Genomic DNA, 18,982 nt, shown 5'->3' with positions numbered 1-18,982 from the left:
TAAGGGTTAGGTTAGGGTAAGATGAACTGTAGGAACATAGGCCCTAATTTTGTAATGAATATTACAAATGTGGGAACATAAGACCTCATTTTGAAAAAGCTCTTAGAAATGTGGGAACATAGGGCTGTGGGAACATAGGGCTGTGGGAATATAGGGCTGTGGGAACATTGGGCTGTGGGAACATAGGCACGCTCCCCACCCTTGCTATCCTTGTATAAGTAAAATGTCCATGCATTGTTAAGTTCTCAGGTGTCTTTTGTCTACTCTCTGGCCCAACTTGAAATGGCCTGGTGCACGAACCCCAAAGGACAACTCGTTCCAACTCAGAATAATTTTATTTTTCTTTGTTCGTTTGGTCTGGTTGGCTCATTTAGATTGAAAACCTTAAAAACACAAAAAGCACAAGTTATACAAAAAAGTCAAATAAATTTCAAACAATCAGTACCAAGTACCAAGATTACAACTAACACAAAAAGCCAAACTCAAATGCATGCAGCAAACTGATATGCATGCTGCCTGTATGTGTGCAGCTTGGTTGTTATCATTACACAAGTTCAAACAATTTGTACTACCATCATCAACCAGCAATGACTAACAGCACTTCCAACAACCAATAATTATCACAATAGGAAACAAAACAAGTAACAGTACCAGTGGCTTCTTTGGTTGCACCACGAGTAGATCCTTTGTTTGTGTGTCTCTCTCTTTCTCTGCTGAAATGTTTGCTGAGAACTTACCGTTCCTTCACAGGTGCTCCTACTTAAAATAATGAGCAGGCTGCACTGGCCTGCTAGTGGTGCATTGTGGGACTTGCAGTTTTTTAAGCACAGTCAACCGAAATCAAGACTGACAATGTTCATTTCACCTCAACATGCATCATGTCAGCCAACATAACATAGCATAACATAACTCACCAAAACTAAACATTTATAACATTTCCAACATGAATAAAATTGGACTACAGACAACGCGTGCTGTGTAGAAGGTCCTTACTTAACATAACTCATCATTACTAAATATTAAAGCAGCCTCTGCCTCTCCCTCTCCCTCTCCCTCTCTCTCTTCCTCTTCCTCTTCCTCTCCCTCTCCCTCTCCCTCTCCTGCTATGCTAATTAAGTAATTCAGCAAAGGCTTTTGTGAAACAGCTGTAAAAGTCTCATCAATTCAACAAAGTATAGACTTGACAAGTTTTGAAAAATATGGAACATTTTCTACAATTTCCTTGAGAATAACAAAATGGATGTTGATGGTTGGATGGATGATAAGATGGATTGAGTCCTTTTAGTTTGGGTTTTGTTTTCATTTTGTTCTCCCCTTTAAACAATGTAAGTTAGCTGATGTAATCCTAAAGACTGTAACACACTGTCTACTGTGACACAAACATCTATTGTATGTGCTATATATGAGAGCGAATTGCATTATATGTGCCTTGTTGTGTTGTCTTGTATTGTTTGTCTGTAAAATGAACACAATTCTTAATAAATATATGTTTAAGAAAAAAAAAGTCTCATCAATTGATTGACATTGTTGGATTATTTGACGAATGTTACCAGTCAACATTCGATCAAATATGTCTGGTGCTCCCAGCTTGTAAATATGCAGTTTGGTGAAAATGGTGGAGGGCATTAACATAAACCTTAGGTGCTAATGGTGTGAAATCATATGTGTACTTATCTTAAAAAAATGACAGTATCATGTCACACCACACTCATGACATTATTCGGTACTGTTCATATTGTACTCTTTGTTCTATAATTCTACACATCTTCTGAGTAAACACAGAGTAGACTTAGTCATGGTCTCACCCATTGCCCTCACCCACAGTGGTCTCCCCCATTGCCCTCACCCAGTGGTGTATAAAGTACCCAAAAGCCATACTTGAGTAAAAGTAAAGATACCTTACTGGAAAATGACTCAAGTAAAAGTAAAAGTAACCTTTTAGAATACTACTTGAGTAAAAGTCTTAAAGTATCTGATCTTGACTGTACTTAAGTATCAAAAGTAATTTTCTGATATTAAATGTACTTAAGTATTGAAAGTAAAAGTACAAGTAAATGCTGTTAATAAAAAAGCAAAGAGTCAGAATTTTGAGAATTATGAAGTTTATTCCGACTAGAATGAGCATACTTATAAACTGGGCCTTATTTGAACACAATGTTAACACAATAGGCAATACTAAAGCAGCACCGAAAGTAACAACCCAGTCATTACTTGAAATTGAAAAATGTTTTGTTCATCTTCAAACAAAACGTCCCAAAAAGCCATTATGAATTTTTAAAATTTTAATCTTTGTAACATTTTGTGAATGGGCTGCTGAGTATCCCAAGGCACAACCTGAGAGCAATAACCTGGCGATCTGATACAAAGCCATAGCATTACATCAGGATCATCAGTTTTACAAGCAAGTTATCGGTACAGTGACTGTGAAATACTTTCAGCAACAGGCAGACCCATCCCTTGAACAATAACGTTACTAGCAGCCATTTAGCTCCACACTGCTACGTTACTGTATTGTAGATTGACACCATCCTAGCTAGCTAGTTAGATACCTCGCCAGAGATGGAATAAAGAATAAGAATAAATCATCTTTGTAGGTTATTAGCTAGCTTGAAATATTATATACAGAAATTACCCAGCGGTGAAAGAACATGACTAGTCTACAAGGGTGCTGGTGGCAGTTAATGAAGAGGTTGTGGGGTTTCTAATTTTTTGATTGAGACCTGTGTGCTTTTGCTTCGATTATTGTTGTGTCCCCTTCGTTGTTGATCTTAATGTTTTGGATATATCCTTCCACTGCATATTGCAGTCCATTTTGCCTTGATCTGGAGGATATCGCGGAGATATTAGCCTACTCCAAAAAGAATCACTGACACTGACAGACAGTATAGTGCATGAACGAGTTCAAAAGACGTAGCAACAGTAACTAAGAGGACGGGGCTTTTGCGAACGGTCAATAGCGCATTAACGTGCGCTAGGACCACTGATTCGCCAAACCTGCTTGCAGTCTGTGTTCTACCACAGTCCCCGACGTTGGTCTCATCATTCTCATGAATTGAGAATTCTAAAGAAGATTTGATTTTGTAACGAGTAACGAAGGTTTCAGGGGAAATGTATCGGAGTAAAAGTATCAGTTTTCTTTGCAAAATGTAGCGAAGTAAAAGTAAAAGTAAACAGAAATATAAGTAGTAAAGTAAAGTACAGATAGCAAAAAAAACGACTTGGTACATTCCCTTTCCGGTTAATGTCATTTGTAAATTTGTTTCGCCACTTGTAAATTTGTATCGGGACTTGTAAAAGTGTTTCGCGTAATGTTAATTTGTTTTCTGAAATGTTAATTTGTTTTCTGAAATGTTAATTTGTTTCGGGACTTGTAAATGTGTTGTGGTAATGTCATTTTGTTTCATGATATGTAAAAATGTTTTCCAAAATGTAAATTTGTCTCAAGCTTTGTAAAAGTGTTTCAGATTTTGTAATGTTGATTTGCACCTCTCGGCCACCGTAGATTATATATCGTATACATTATATACTAAGGCTGTGTTGTCCTACTCACTCCTGTACCAAAACAATTAAAGTCAGTCAGTGTTTACACCCACAAAATAAGCCAATAGAGACTATCTTAAATAATAAAGGGGTTTATTGTAGACAAGATTATGAGTATGTACAAGATTATTGAGCTATACTGCTGTTCTCAGATATAGTTTGAACAGCAAACTTGCATTCATTCTATAAAAGAGTTGGATGGAAAAAAGTAAACTCGTTGTACAAAATCTGCTCAAATTTCACACCTTCTTAAAACTGCAGGAAGTTGTTGCTAAACTGCACAAAATGATGTTAAAGTGAATAGCTACATCAGTCAAATGATGTCACTTTGATGGTACTCCGATGTTGAGACACGGGCTTAATAGCTGGCCATGGTGCTCTCAAGCCAGTCATTGAACAGGCAAACCTGGAGAAGCAGGGAAAAGAACATCAGCACATTTATAGAAAGTGGTTGAAGACACTGTCATTCACCTAATATTTTGCATTTTTATATGCAATTATTTTATCATTTTTTTATTTTCACTCTCTTAACCACACAAGGAATGATGACCAATCTGGATACTTTGTGTCAGCAATCTTACCTTGGCGTAGACACCGGGGTTGCCGGCCTCAGCACAGCCGTATCCCCAGGACACAACACCCTGCAGCTCACCATTGCACACCACGGGGCCACCAGAGTCACCCTGAGACAGATAGAGAGAAGGAGAGAGAGGGAGAGAGAGAGAGAGAGAGAGAGAGAGAGGGAGAGAGAGAGAGAGAGAGAGAGAGAGCGGGAGAGATGTGTTTAGCAGAATCCATGGAGTAAGCTACTGCAGTGGTCTCTCCAGATCATCAAATAATTACCATTTGTAGCTTTGGTCTTATGATGGAAAGCCTTATAAACTGAAAACCGCACGTGACTCTAAAAGTTCCCTAATAACTACATTTTGATATTTTGTTTGGCTACTTACATTATACATTCATTTCAAAACATGTAGAAATAATTAAAGACACTCTAGTGCTAAGGTTCCATTTGTTTGGTGCAGAAATATACCTGGCAAGAGTCCTTGCCGCCCTCCAGGTATCCAGCGCAGAACATGGCGTCGGTGATCATGCCGGGGTAGGAGTTGTCACAGTCGCGGTCAGAGAGGATGGGGATCTCCAGGCACTGGAGCTTGTCACCGCTAACAGCTTAAGAGACACAATGAGGTCATTAATGGATTGAAAGGGCATCAAAACTAACTAAGGACTGTTTGTCATTCCGGTAGGTTCTGTAATGGTCAACCTCAGGGTGGCATACTCACAGGAGCTCATGGTGTTGCCCCAGCCGGACACGAGGCACTTGGTGCCAGCGGCGGCACAGCTGGTGGGCAGGGCCACGGCCTGCACGTACTGGTTGAGGGTGGCGGGCTTGCTCAGCTTGATCAGCATGATGTCGTTGTCAATGTTGTAGGAGCTGTAGTTGGGGTGGCGGATGACGCGGGAGGATTTGATGAACTGCTCATTTCCCTCAGTCACTCTGATGTGGTGCTCGCCCATGCGAACCTCAACACGGCTGAGAGGCAAGGGTTGCAATGCATAGATTAGTACCATGAACACAAAGGTATATTGTCATTATTATTACTTTTCATTTATGATGACTTTTGTGAACCATTTTTTGTAATAGTATTATATCTTATCAGAACATGAAACACCATTTACATTTTGTGAATGCTCAATGTTCAATTTTCAACATTCAACATTCAAAGTTTAATGTCTGTTGTACACTTGAGATAGTTCAGTTATTCTTGGTGTTAAACCAGGACTTTGGTCTGTGTTGAAACAAAACCATTAATGGTACATTGTTTGAGTGTAAAAACGTACGATTTGTAGCAGTGAGCAGCAGACACGACCCAGTTCTCGTTGACCAGGGAACCACCGCAGAAGTGGTAGCCGGAGTTCAGAGACACCGTCCAGGGCTTGGAGTAGGGCTCGCACTCATACCCTCCAACAATCTTATCATCATCCAGAGCAACTGCACACAAGGCCAAAACATCATGCATTAGTCAAAGAAAAGTATAATACATTGTTTTGCAGAAAGTACAGACATTCTGCGTGTTACTCACAAGCAGCTCCCAGGAGCACAAGGAAGACCAGAGACCTCATGATTGCCAGTTGATTCTGTCGAGGAAGGTCTTACCTGGACACCTGGTATTTATACAGATCGTGAGCTGAGGTGCTGTGGCTGAAACTAAGGCTATAGGTCAGTAAGTGACTAATCAGTTTCTATTTCTAGGCAGACTTGTGTTTTTAAGATAAAAAGAAAACAGCTGCCCTTTTCCCAAGACTTGATGATGTATGGTGGCTTCATTCCCTCAAAGCTTATTTAAAATGCATATAATAACCCCTGTTTTCTGTTGTCTGATACAATTTGACCAAATTAAACATTACATACAGTATATACATTTATCCATTTTTAATCAGATAATTGTGAGAAACAAGTCTGTAGAAGTACATAGCCTAGAAATCACAATGCTGTAAAACTACACATTTATTTTTCTGAACTGATGAGCCAGATAATTGAGATCTCTGCAGATTAGAAGTGCAGGAGAGAATGGAATAAACTCCCTCACTCACTCAATAACAACTTACTCACTTACTGAATCATTATTTATTCATGAAAGAGTTTAATGACGACAATGTGTTTACTTTATAGCTGTTAGAAGAAGAGTTACTTATTCTTTTTATAGTCACTATTATTGAGCTGCATTGTTTTGTATGAAAGGTGTTATACAAATAAAGTTTATTGTTATTATTCAGCTGTTGTTTTTTGTTTTAGTATGCTGCCTAATTATGTTTGGGCAATTGGGCAACTCATTTCACCACCAGAGGACTATGGAAAAAGTTCTGATTAGAGCCTCTTGCTGCCCAGCTACCTAGTTCTATATGATTAGTAAGGGATAATGTATAGTCCAGCGGAGGGGTCTTGTTTTGTCCTAAAGGGATGGATTTTACAATAATGACCACCGGACTATACATTATCCCGCTTATTATACTGTTTCTTGCCAAAACGTTAGACGACATTCCTCTAAAATACCTCTTTTTAATGATTTTGTTGACGTTTCGTGATTTCCACTAAGAAAAAATTGTTCTTCATCACGCAAAAAAAACTTTAACGTTCCGGGTTTTGCGTAGCAGCCCATACTTGCTGACTTCAGACTAGTGAGCTACAGTCAGCTATGTTGTTGTGTTTAGCAGCAGTGGGCTACAGTCAGCCATGTTGTTGTGTTTAGCTGCAGTGGGCTACAGTCAGCCATGTTGTTGTGTTTAGCAGCAGTGGGCTACAGACAGCCATGTTGTTGTGTTTAGCTGCAGTGGGCTACAGTCAGCCATGTTGTTGTGTTTAGCAGCAGTGGGCTACAGTCAGCCATGTTGTTGTGTTTAGCTGCAGTGGGCTACAGTCAGCCATGTTGTTGTGTTTAGCAGCAGTGGGCTACAGTCAGCCATGTTGTTGTGTTTAGCTGCAGTGGGCTACAGACAGTCATGTTGTTGTGTTTAGCAGCAGTGGGCTACAGTCAGCCATGTTGTTGTGTTTAGCTGCAGTGGGCTACAGACAGCCATGTTGTTGTGTTTAGCAGCAGTGGGCTACAGTCAGCCATGTTGTTGTGTTTAGCTGCAGTGGGCTACAGTCAGCGCATGTTGTACTGTGTAATAGGGCCTTTACGGATACCAGGTAGCTACAGCATGCGACGTGTGTTGCATCTGTCGCCAGCCAGTTGTTCACTGTTGTTGTATCCTGCCACCCTTGGGGGTCAGCCCTATGTTCCCACAGCCCCATGTTCCCACATTTCTAAGGATTTTTTTTTCACTGACAATTTTGAAAATTATGCCCTATGTTCCCACAGATCTATGTTCCCAGATTTATTTTGAAAAATGAGTCCCGATGTTCCCACAGTCCTATGTTCCCACATTTCTAGATTTTTCTGAAAATTAAACCCTATGGTCCCACATTTCCTGTTAAGCCCCAGCCGTTTTCGGGACAAAAACACCAACAAATGCATTCCTAAATTAAATGATCAATTCCTCCACAATTATACAGTCGATTTGCATGTTCATGTTGCAAAAAAAAAAGTACAAATATCGCCATTTTGAAAAAAATTGCGGACCCGCCCGCGGGTTAGGGTTATTATTTAGGGTTATAGGTAAGGGTTAGGTTAGGGTAAGATGAACTGTAGGAACATAGGCCCTAATTTTGTAATGAATATTACAAATGTGGGAACATAAGACCTCATTTTGAAAAAGCTCTTAGAAATGTGGGAACATAGGGCTGTGGGAACATAGGGCTGTGGGAATATAGGGCTGTGGGAATATAGGGCTGTGGGAACATTGGGCTGTGGGAACATTGGGCTGTGGGAACATAGGCACGCTCCCCACCCTTGCTATCCTTGTATAAGTAAAATGTCCATGCATTGTTAAGTTCTCAGGTGTCTTTTGTCTACTCTCTGGCCCAACTTGAAATGGCCTGGTGCACGAACCCCAAAGGACAACTCGTTCCAACTCAGAATCATTTTATTTTTCTTTGTTCGTTTGGTCTGGTTGGCTCATTTAGATTGAAAACCTTAAAAACACAAAAAGCACAAGTTATACAAAAAAGTCAAATAAATTTCAAACAATCAGTACCAAGTACCAAGATTACAACTAACACAAAAAGCCAAACTCAAATGCATGCAGCAAACTGATATGCATGCTGCCTGTATGTGTGCAGCTTGGTTGTTATCATTACACAAGTTCAAACAATTTGTACTACCATCATCAACCAGCAATGACTAACAGCACTTCCAACAACCAATAATTATCACAATAGGAAACAAAACAAGTAACAGTACCAGTGGCTTCTTTGGTTGCACCACGAGTAGATCCTTTGTTTGTGTGTCTCTCTCTTTCTCTGCTGAAATGTTTGCTGAGAACTTACCGTTCCTTCACAGGTGCTCCTACTTAAAATAATGAGCAGGCTGCACTGGCCTGCTAGTGGTGCATTGTGGGACTTGCAGTTTTTTAAGCACAGTCAACCGAAATCAAGACTGACAATGTTCATTTCACCTCAACATGCATCATGTCAGCCAACATAACATAGCATAACATAACTCACCAAAACTAAACATTTATAACATTTCCAACATGAATAAAATTGGACTACAGACAACGCGTGCTGTGTAGAAGGTCCTTACTTAACATAACTCATCATTACTAAATATTAAAGCAGCCTCTGCCTCTCCCTCTCCCTCTCCCTCTCTCTCTTCCTCTTCCTCTTCCTCTCCCTCTCCCTCTCCCTCTCCTGCTATGCTAATTAAGTAATTCAGCAAAGGCTTTTGTGAAACAGCTGTAAAAGTCTCATCAATTCAACAAAGTATAGACTTGACAAGTTTTGAAAAATATGGAACATTTTCTACAATTTCCTTGAGAATAACAAAATGGATGTTGATGGTTGGATGGATGATAAGATGGATTGAGTCTTTTTAGTTTGGGTTTTGTTTTCATTTTGTTCTCCCCTTTAAACAATGTAAGTTAGCTGATGTAATCCTAAAGACTGTAACACACTGTCTACTGTGACACAAACATCTATTGTATGTGCTATATATGAGAGCGAATTGCATTATATGTGCCTTGTTGTGTTGTCTTGTATTGTTTGTCTGTAAAATGAACACAATTCTTAATAAATATATGTTTAAGAAAAAAAAAGTCTCATCAATTGATTGACATTGTTGGATTATTTGACGAATGTTACCAGTCAACATTCGATCAAATATGTCTGGTGCTCCCAGCTTGTAAATATGCAGTTTGGTGAAAATGGTGGAGGGCATTAACATAAACCTTAGGTGCTAATGGTGTGAAATCATATGTGTACTTATCTTAAAAAAATGACAGTATCATGTCACACCACACTCATGACATTATTCGGTACTGTTCATATTGTACTCTTTGTTCTATAATTCTACACATCTTCTGAGTAAACACAGAGTAGACTTAGTCATGGTCTCACCCATTGCCCTCACCCACAGTGGTCTCCCCCATTGCCCTCACCCAGTGGTGTATAAAGTACCCAAAAGCCATACTTGAGTAAAAGTAAAGATACCTTACTGGAAAATGACTCAAGTAAAAGTAAAAGTAACCTTTTAGAATACTACTTGAGTAAAAGTCTTAAAGTATCTGATCTTGACTGTACTTAAGTATCAAAAGTAATTTTCTGATATTAAATGTACTTAAGTATTGAAAGTAAAAGTACAAGTAAATGCTGTTAATAAAAAAGCAAAGAGTCAGAATTTTGAGAATTATGAAGTTTATTCCGACTAGAATGAGCATACTTATAAACTGGGCCTTATTTGAACACAATGTTAACACAATAGGCAATACTAAAGCAGCACCGAAAGTAACAACCCAGTCATTACTTGAAATTGAAAAATGTTTTGTTCATCTTCAAACAAAACGTCCCAAAAAGCCATTATGAATTTTTAAAATTTTAATCTTTGTAACATTTTGTGAATGGGCTGCTGAGTATCCCAAGGCACAACCTGAGAGCAATAACCTGGCGATCTGATACAAAGCCATAGCATTACATCAGGATCATCAGTTTTACAAGCAAGTTATCGGTACAGTGACTGTGAAATACTTTCAGCAACAGGCAGACCCATCCCTTGAACAATAACGTTACTAGCAGCCATTTAGCTCCACACTGCTACGTTACTGTACTGTAGATTGACACCATCCTAGCTAGCTAGTTAGATACCTCGCCAGAGATGGAATAAAGAATAAGAATAAATCATCTTTGTAGGTTATTAGCTAGCTTGAAATATTATATACAGAAATTACCCAGCGGTGAAAGAACATGACTAGTCTACAAGGGTGCTGGTGGCAGTTAATGAAGAGGTTGTGGGGTTTCTAATTTTTTGATTGAGACCTGTGTGCTTTTGCTTCGATTATTGTTGTGTCCCCTTCGTTGTTGATCTTAATGTTTTGGATATATCCTTCCACTGCATATTGCAGTCCATTTTGCCTTGATCTGGAGGATATCGCGGAGATATTAGCCTACTCCAAAAAGAATCACTGACACTGACAGACAGTATAGTGCATGAACGAGTTCAAAAGACGTAGCAACAGTAACTAAGAGGACGGGGCTTTTGCGAACGGTCAATAGCGCATTAACGTGCGCTAGGACCACTGATTCGCCAAACCTGCTTGCAGTCTGTGTTCTACCACAGTCCCCGACGTTGGTCTCATCATTCTCATGAATTGAGAATTCTAAAGAAGATTTGATTTTGTAACGAGTAACGAAGGTTTCAGGGGAAATGTATCGGAGTAAAAGTATCAGTTTTCTTTGCAAAATGTAGCGAAGTAAAAGTAAAAGTAAACAGAAATATAAGTAGTAAAGTAAAGTACAGATAGCAAAAAAAACGACTTGGTACATTCCCTTTCCGGTTAATGTCATTTGTAAATTTGTTTCGCCACTTGTAAATTTGTATCGGGACTTGTAAAAGTGTTTCGCGTAATGTTAATTTGTTTTCTGAAATGTTAATTTGTTTTCTGAAATGTTAATTTGTTTCGGGACTTGTAAATGTGTTGTGGTAATGTCATTTTGTTTCATGATATGTAAAAATGTTTTCCAAAATGTAAATTTGTCTCAAGCTTTGTAAAAGTGTTTCAGATTTTGTAATGTTGATTTGCACCTCTCGGCCACCGTAGATTATATATCGTATACATTATATACTAAGGCTGTGTTGTCCTACTCACTCCTGTACCAAAACAATTAAAGTCAGTCAGTGTTTACACCCACAAAATAAGCCAATAGAGACTATCTTAAATAATAAAGGGGTTTATTGTAGACAAGATTATGAGTATGTACAAGATTATTGAGCTATACTGCTGTTCTCAGATATAGTTTGAACAGCAAACTTGCATTCTTTCTATAAAAGAGTTGGATGGAAAAAAGTAAACTCGTTGTACAAAATCTGCTCAAATTTCACACCTTCTTAAAACTGCAGGAAGTTGTTGCTAAACTGCACAAAATGATGTTAAAGTGAATAGCTACATCAGTCAAATGATGTCACTTTGATGGTACTCCGATGTTGAGACACGGGCTTAATAGCTGGCCATGGTGCTCTCAAGCCAGTCATTGAACAGGCAAACCTGGAGAAGCAGGGAAAAGAACATCAGCACATTTATAGAAAGTGGTTGAAGACACTGTCATTCACCTAATATTTTGCATTTTTATATGCAATTATTTTATCATTTTTTTATTTTCACTCTCTTAACCACACAAGGAATGATGACCAATCTGGATACTTTGTGTCAGCAATCTTACCTTGGCGTAGACACCGGGGTTGCCGGCCTCAGCACAGCCGTATCCCCAGGACACAACACCCTGCAGCTCACCATTGCACACCACGGGGCCACCAGAGTCACCCTGAGACAGATAGAGAGAAGGAGAGAGAGGGAGAGAGAGAGAGAGAGAGAGAGAGAGCGGGAGAGATGTGTTTAGCAGAATCCATGGAGTAAGCTACTGCAGTGGTCTCTCCAGATCATCAAATAATTACCATTTGTAGCTTTGGTCTTATGATGGAAAGCCTTATAAACTGAAAACCGCACGTGACTCTAAAAGTTCCCTAATAACTACATTTTGATATTTTGTTTGGCTACTTACATTATAAATTCATTTCAAAACATGTAGAAATAATTAAAGACACTCTAGTGCTAAGGTTCCATTTGTTTGGTGCAGAAATATACCTGGCAAGAGTCCTTGCCGCCCTCCAGGTATCCAGCGCAGAACATGGCGTCGGTGATCATGCCGGGGTAGGAGTTGTCACAGTCGCGGTCAGAGAGGATGGGGATCTCCAGGCACTGGAGCTTGTCACCGCTAACAGCTTAAGAGACACAATGAGGTCATTCATGGATTGAAAGGGCATCAAAACTAACTAATGACTGTTTGTCATTCCGGTAGGTTCTGTAATGGTCAACCTCAGGGTGGCATACTCACAGGAGCTCATGGTGTTGCCCCAGCCGGACACGAGGCACTTGGTGCCAGCGGCGGCACAGCTGGTGGGCAGGGCCACGGCCTGCACGTACTGGTTGAGGGTGGCGGGCTTGCTCAGCTTGATCAGCATGATGTCGTTGTCGATGTTGTAGGAGCTGTAGTTGGGGTGGCGGATGACGCGGGAGGATTTGATGAACTGCTCATTTCCCTCAGTCACTCTGATGTGGTGCTCGCCCATGCGAACCTCAACACGGCTGAGAGGCAAGGGTTGCAATGCATAAATTAGTACCATGAACACAAAGGTATATTGTCATTATTATTACTTTTCATTTATGATGACTTTTGTGAACCATTTTTTGTAATAGTATTATATCTTATCAGAACATGAAACACCATTTACATTTTGTGAATGCTCAATGTTCAATTTTCAACATTCAACATTCAACATTCAACATTCAAAGTTTAATGTCTGTTGTACACTTGAGATAGTTCAGTTATTCTTGGTGTTAAACCAGGACTTTGGTCTGTGTTGAAACAAAACCATTAATGGTACATTGTTTGAGTGTAAAAACGTACGATTTGTAGCAGTGAGCAGCAGACACGACCCAGTTCTCGTTGACCAGGGAACCACCGCAGAAGTGGTAGCCGGAGTTCAGAGACACCGTCCAGGGCTTGGAGTAGGGCTCGCACTCATACCCTCCAACAATCTTATCATCATCCAGAGCAACTGCACACAAGGCCAAAACATCATGCATTAGTCAAAGAAAAGTATAATACATTGTTTTGCAGAAAGTACAGACATTCTGCGTGTTACTCACAAGCAGCTCCCAGGAGCACAAGGAAGACCAGAGACCTCATGATTGCCAGTTGATTCTGTCGATGAAGGTCTTACCTGGACACCTGGTATTTATACAGATCGTGAGGTGAGGTGCTGTTGTTGAAACCAAGGCTATTGGTCAGTAAGTGACTAATCAGTTTCTATTTCTAGGCAGACTTGTGTTTTTAAGATAAAAAGAAAACAGCTGCCCTTTTCCCAAGACTTGATAATGTATGGTGGCTTCATTCCCTCAAAGCTTATTTAAAATGCACATATTAACCCCTGTCTTCTGTTTTCTGATCAAATTTGACCAAATTGAAACATTACACACAGTATATACATTTATCCATTTCGATGTTCAATTTTTAATCAGATAATTGTGAGAAAAAAGCCTGAAGTACATAGCCTAGAAATCACAATGCTGTAAAACTACACATTCATTTTTCTGAACTGGAGTGCCAGATAGTTCAAGTTCAAGTTCAAGTTCAAGTGCTGTATTTGTCACATACATGAACATGTAGTGAAATGTAAAAAACGGTCTACCCTCCACACTGTGCAAAAAGAAAAAATGTAATTAAATAATTGAATAAGGAAAGACTGCTTGAGATATCTGCAGCTCAGAAGTGCAGAGGAGAAGGGAATAAACTCACTCACTGACTCAATAACAACGTACTCACTTACTGGAATTTAATGTATTTATGAAAGAGTTTAATGACAATAATGTGTTTATTGCTGTTACTTATTCTTTTTATAGTCACTATTATTGAGCTGCATTGTTTTGTATGAAAGGTGCTATACAAATAAAGTGTATTGTTATTATTATTATTCAGCTGTTGTTTTTTGTTTTAGTATGCTGCCTAATTATGTTTGGGCAATTGGGCAACTCATTTTAGGACCATGGAAAAAGAGGGCCATGTTGTTGTGTTTAGCAGCAGTGGTAGGGTGACCAGACGTCCCGGTTTGACCGGGACAGTCCCGATTTCGAGTTGCGTGTCCCGAGTCCCGACAAAAACCTGTCGGGACGCTAAAATGTCCCGGTTTACACCAACCACTATGAAATTGTCCCGGTTGTCAGCGATTACATAGCCGATGTGGTCTTATTATTAGGGTTGGGTACCAAGAACCGGTACCAATATGGAACCGGTTCCAATACCTACCCGGACCGAAATGCAACGCAGATTTCGGTGCTTCATTTCGGTGCCTGTGTCGCTACACAATGGTAGTCCTTTGGGGGATCGTAGTCCCTCACATTGCGCATGCGTCATTTTGCGACACTGTCGACTGCTGTCGACAGCGAAGCCGCGCGTGCATGCGTCACAACGACAGATCTGTTTTCAATCATGGAGAAAAGCGACAAAAGCCAGTTTTTTGAAAACATGACCATTTATTTAAAAACAAAGAAGATGTCACAGTGGACAAAACAGATGAGGTGGAGGATCAAAAAGTCTCTCCCCAGTTTCGTTTCATATGTTGACGTAGAGCCTTATGCTGTTAGCCGTTTACAACATTATTAAATATAACATTAAATATACCCACATTATGCGTTAAGACAAGCCCCATATGTTGATGTTGATGTTGAGCCTTATGCCGTAAACCGTTTGTGTCTGAGCATGCGCAATGTGAGGGACTACGATCCCCCAAAGGACTACCATTGTGTAGCGACAGCCTGCGCCAATTGAACACGGTCGCTAGGCAGATTCCGTGGGGCGCATGTAAAACTGCCCCAGCTCCCAATGTAAACTTTGTCCTGTGTCGCTCACGCTCATTGGTGTTTTCATAGCAACAGTCTTATGACGGTGAAGTGCAGGCAGCATTTCACAGAGCAAGCACAAACAGAACTAGCCATCAACCTTTTAACAGAGAAAATACCGAAAGGTAAACGGTCAAAAGTGTGGCTGTATTTCGCACAAAAAGATTCAAACATCGCGACGTGCAGCAAATGCAACAAAACAATTGCGTGAAAAGAGGGGAGAGAAGGCAAGAGTCAAAGGCAGATCAGCAACCGAAGACTGAAAAATAAACGGAGATGACAGCTAACCTACGGTAGTCTCTTAAAGGGGCAGTACACATTTTCTCGTACTCAGTGTGTTCAAGTAACAAGATTAACTATAAACAAGATAGAAAAGATAGGTAAACAACTCATAAAATGGTGAAATTTCATGAAATAAATGCAAACAAAATAATACATTTTTGACTCCAAAGGCAAATATGCTCTTATTTTTGCAAAAGAAGTTTGAAGCTGTTTTTTGTATTTATTTATATTTATTTAAGTATACTATAAACTGTTGTTTACAGTTAATATAATGTTCATAGTTTGAAGTTAAAAAGTTTGAAGCTGTAGTTTGAAGCCAAGTGTTTTGTATGTTTTTTTTATTTATAATATACTTTAAACAGTTAATATATTGTTCAATTTGAAGAAAAAAAATTGCCTTGGGAATAAAAAAAGCCTTTCTTTAATGTGGTCAATCGTCGCTTTGTGCTTAAAAAAATAAAAGTATCAGTTCAGGCACCGGTATCGTTTTAAAAGTATCGGTTTAGCACCGGTATTGGAAAAAACCCAAACGATACCCATCCCTACTTATTATAGCCCGATCATTAACTAAACCCATGTAGAAGGACTAATAAAGCGTCCAGCAGTTGATTTGAACAATGTGTGTGTGTGTCAGTCAATGGTAGTGGTCTGTGTCTGCATAATCTGTGCAGCCAGCGTTACAATGTATATTTGTAAACATTGTTGCAAAAGCCTCTTCTATCTGTCTCGTTTTAATGGTCAGGCTATATCCATAGCTAGTCCAGGGCGATGATTATGCAGCGTTCTGCATACACTGCAAAACCTAGTTTTCTGTAAGCCATGGTGGTAGCGCAGATGTGAAAGATCATGTGAAAACAGCCAAACATAACCCCAGGTGGGTAGAGGCAGGGGCTAGCAGCATAGCCACCTATTTTAGCAATGTTAGCGCTGGACGTGGTGAGCTCAAGCGGGCTGCTGAGGAGGGGACGTTAGCCAATGAAATGATCCTCTAACAAATATACGGAATGAATGTTTCCAATAGGGTGTGTGTGTTGTTGGAATAACACTGGTAACACTTTACGCTAAGGGTACAGGATACAATTATCATGAATTCACGCATGAATTCATTGATGTAGTATATGTAATATTATGCATTATGTCATTAATGATTTATGTATTACTGCATTCCTTAATATCCCATGAATCATCAGGAATTGACGTGTTCATTTGTCATTCGTGACCTCATAAATTAACAACACAACTAAAGCATTAGGTACGGCACATCATTATGAATTGTGCTTTAATAAGTATGATCATGATTATTTCTTTTTATGCAAAACAATGTGGTCATCACTGCGCAAATTCTGATTTGAACACAACTTGTGCCTAATAATGTACCCACCTAATGCTTTAGTTGATGTGTTGTTCATGCATGAGGTCATGAAAGAGAGGCTATGAACTCATGTCAATTCCTGATGATTCATAAGATATAAAGGAATGAAGTAAAGCAGAATAATAATTCATAATTCATGTACCCTTACTGTAAAGTGTCACCATAACTTTAGTTCAAGCCTGTGGCAGCAGTTCAAAATAGTTTGTTTATTGCCATGCAATGAAAAATACCTTTTCACAAACGTTTTCACAAGTTCAGTGGGTACATTTTCCAAAAGAATGCTTTAATTCTGAAAAATAAACTTGGTCCCACACAAAACTCACTCAATGTCTTTTAATATTTTTTCTTAGATATGTAGGCTACATAGAAAATGCATGAATAATAACTGAGATACCCCATTATGTTGTGAACAGTAGGCCTACGTGTGCTGTTGGCAAAATCTATGTCTATGTCTGACCTGGGCACATGTTCAGGATAAAAAGCGTGTGCGTGTGCGTGCACGAGCGTTACGGTCGCGCGCAAAGTGTCCCGGTTTTAGGTCTGGGAAATCTGGTCACCCTAAGCAGTGGGCTACAGACAGCTATGTTGTTGTGTTTAGCAGTAGTGGGCTACAGACAGCTATGTTGTTCTGTTTAACAGTAGTGGGCTACAGACAGCCATGTCGTTTTGTTTAGCAGCAGTGGGCTACAGGCAGCCATGTTGTTGTGTTTAGCAGCAGTGGGCTACAGACAGCTATGTTGTTGTGTTTAGCAGCAGTGGGCTACAGACAGCCATGTTGTTGTGTTTAGCAGCAGTGGGCTACAGACAGCCATGTTGTTGTGTTTAGCAGCAGTGGGCTACAGACAGCAATGTTGTTGTGTTTAGCAGCAGTGGGCTACAGACAGCTATGTTGTTCCGTTTAGCAGTAGTGGGCTACAGACAGCTATGCTGTTGTGTTTAGCAGTGTTCCTCACCACCGTAATCATTAAGTACATATACGCTATTAGGCAGCTAAGCTCTGCCCACTCACTTTGTCTCTTTTCTTCTCCTCCCAGTCTAGACTGTCTCTGCTGTGGGATGCTGCTGTAGTCTCTCCACCTGACGTACTTGCAGAAACCCTTTGCCTACACACATACACCTACCCATCCCCCCAGCACTGTCATGCTTTAATTCTACTCCACTCAAGATACATCTACTAACTCTCTGCTAGCCTATTTACCCGTAATGTAAATAATTGCCACCATCGACAGTTTTCTGTTTCATTGATCTAGTAACCCTTGTAATAGTAACCTTACGAGCACTCTGTATACCCACTAAGATGTTCTACAATACTTGAACGCTCTCTCTCAATCTTATTCACTATCAGTTTTATATGTAACATGTATATATACCATTATATATAGCATCTGTTTGTATTTATCATCTTCATTTACCTCATCATAATATATAATCATAACATAATTATTTCCCCTCCCTCCCCTTCTCCCGCCCTCTCCCCCTTTCTATCTCTACCTCTCTACCTGGCCTGCTCCATGCAGATAGCCCCCCTCTATCTCTACCTCTCTACCAGCCTGTACCTTCCCAAGATGGCGGCGAGTTGGCACGTCGCAGCAATCATAATCATATATATATATGTCTATGGCAGCAATGCCCTTCTCCATGTTTGTTTATCCGCCCATTCTTTTCTTTTCCGGTTCCGCAGCAGTCAGCAGCAGACTTTTACAAAATAAAAGCCTGTGAACAACAGACTTTTACAATAATAAAATAAATGATAAAACTTGCGTTAACGCGCGATAAAATAATTGTCGGCGTTAATTAATTGATGCGTTAACGCAATAATAACGTGTTAACGTGCCCAGCCCCAATATATATGATTATGATTGCTGCGACGTGCCAACTCGCCGCCATCTTGGGAAGGTAAAGGCTGGACTGTAAACAAACGCAAGTGAACAGTGGAGCTGTGGTGGAGCTGGATAAAAAGCACTATAGCGTTTACATTTCTCAACCGCTTTAATTGAGTCGTTTGTATATTCAAGGGTTTATGATCTACGTGGAGTACCAAACAAAGTTTGGTCTCCATGTTACTTAGAATCTCGATAGTTAGGCTAAAATTGCCAAAGACATACATACATGTGATAATTGCAAATCATTCAACGAAACAGACAGTGGAGGGAGGTCTCGACAGACTACGTACAGCAGAGTAACTGCCAGCAGTGAACTTTTTGGTGCTTCACCACAATCTAACATTAATGCCCTGGC

The 18,982-nt window shown here is 39.8% G+C and overlaps 2 protein-coding genes across 3 annotated transcripts; both read right to left on the bottom strand.

Annotated features, from left to right (window-relative positions):
• Nucleotides 1-3,616: 3,616 nt before the first annotated feature.
• LOC116222423 (trypsin-2-like) lies at nucleotides 3,617-8,486 on the bottom strand. 2 transcript variants are annotated; one of them, XM_031576423.2, is made up of 7 exons: nucleotides 8,385-8,486; nucleotides 5,625-5,706; nucleotides 5,383-5,533; nucleotides 4,824-5,074; nucleotides 4,574-4,710; nucleotides 4,122-4,223; nucleotides 3,617-3,946 (listed from the first exon to the last, which is right to left on the bottom strand). In XM_031576423.2, exons 2-7 carry the CDS (start codon nucleotides 5,662-5,664, stop codon nucleotides 3,899-3,901), a joined length of 729 nt encoding a protein of 242 aa, XP_031432283.1. In that variant the 5' UTR covers nucleotides 5,665-5,706; nucleotides 8,385-8,486; the 3' UTR covers nucleotides 3,617-3,898. The 2 variants fall into 2 exon arrangements, with proteins under 2 accessions (XP_031432283.1, XP_031432284.1); XM_031576424.2 differs by lacking the exon at nucleotides 5,625-5,706 and having other exon boundaries at nucleotides 8,385-8,459.
• Nucleotides 8,487-11,483: 2,997 nt separating this feature from the next.
• LOC105910644 (trypsin-2-like) lies at nucleotides 11,484-13,447 on the bottom strand. The gene is made up of 6 exons (XM_031576446.1): nucleotides 13,342-13,447; nucleotides 13,100-13,250; nucleotides 12,527-12,777; nucleotides 12,277-12,413; nucleotides 11,855-11,956; nucleotides 11,484-11,679 (listed from the first exon to the last, which is right to left on the bottom strand). Exons 1-6 carry the CDS (start codon nucleotides 13,379-13,381, stop codon nucleotides 11,632-11,634), a joined length of 729 nt encoding a protein of 242 aa, XP_031432306.1. The 5' UTR covers nucleotides 13,382-13,447; the 3' UTR covers nucleotides 11,484-11,631.
• Nucleotides 13,448-18,982: the final 5,535 nt, after the last annotated feature.

The sequence above is a fragment of the Clupea harengus genome, chromosome 11, assembly GCF_900700415.2.
Source record: "Clupea harengus chromosome 11, Ch_v2.0.2, whole genome shotgun sequence".
In the NCBI taxonomy this organism is placed as follows: Eukaryota; Metazoa; Chordata; class Actinopteri; order Clupeiformes; family Clupeidae; genus Clupea; species Clupea harengus.
Note: the sequence above shows the minus strand (reverse complement) of the source record. Positions and strands in the feature narration are given on the sequence as shown.

Coding starts and splice junctions, on each gene's coding strand:
- LOC105910644 (XM_031576446.1), bottom strand. CDS start 13,381: ATGAGGTCTCTGGTCTTCCTTGTGCTCCTGGGAGCTGCTT. Junction 11,957..12,276: donor GCGGCAAGGACTCTTGCCAG/GTATATTTCTGC, acceptor TATCTGTCTCAG/GGTGACTCTGGTGGCCCCGT. Junction 11,680..11,854: donor ACCCCGGTGTCTACGCCAAG/GTAAGATTGCTG, acceptor CTGCTTCTCCAG/GTTTGCCTGTTCAATGACTG.
- LOC116222423 (XM_031576423.2), bottom strand. CDS start 5,664: ATGAGGTCTCTGGTCTTCCTTGTGCTCCTGGGAGCTGCTT. Junction 5,075..5,382: donor GCTGCTCACTGCTACAAATC/GTACGTTTTTAC, acceptor CTTGCCTCTCAG/CCGTGTTGAGGTTCGCATGG. Junction 3,947..4,121: donor ACCCCGGTGTCTACGCCAAG/GTAAGATTGCTG, acceptor CTGCTTCTCCAG/GTTTGCCTGTTCAATGACTG.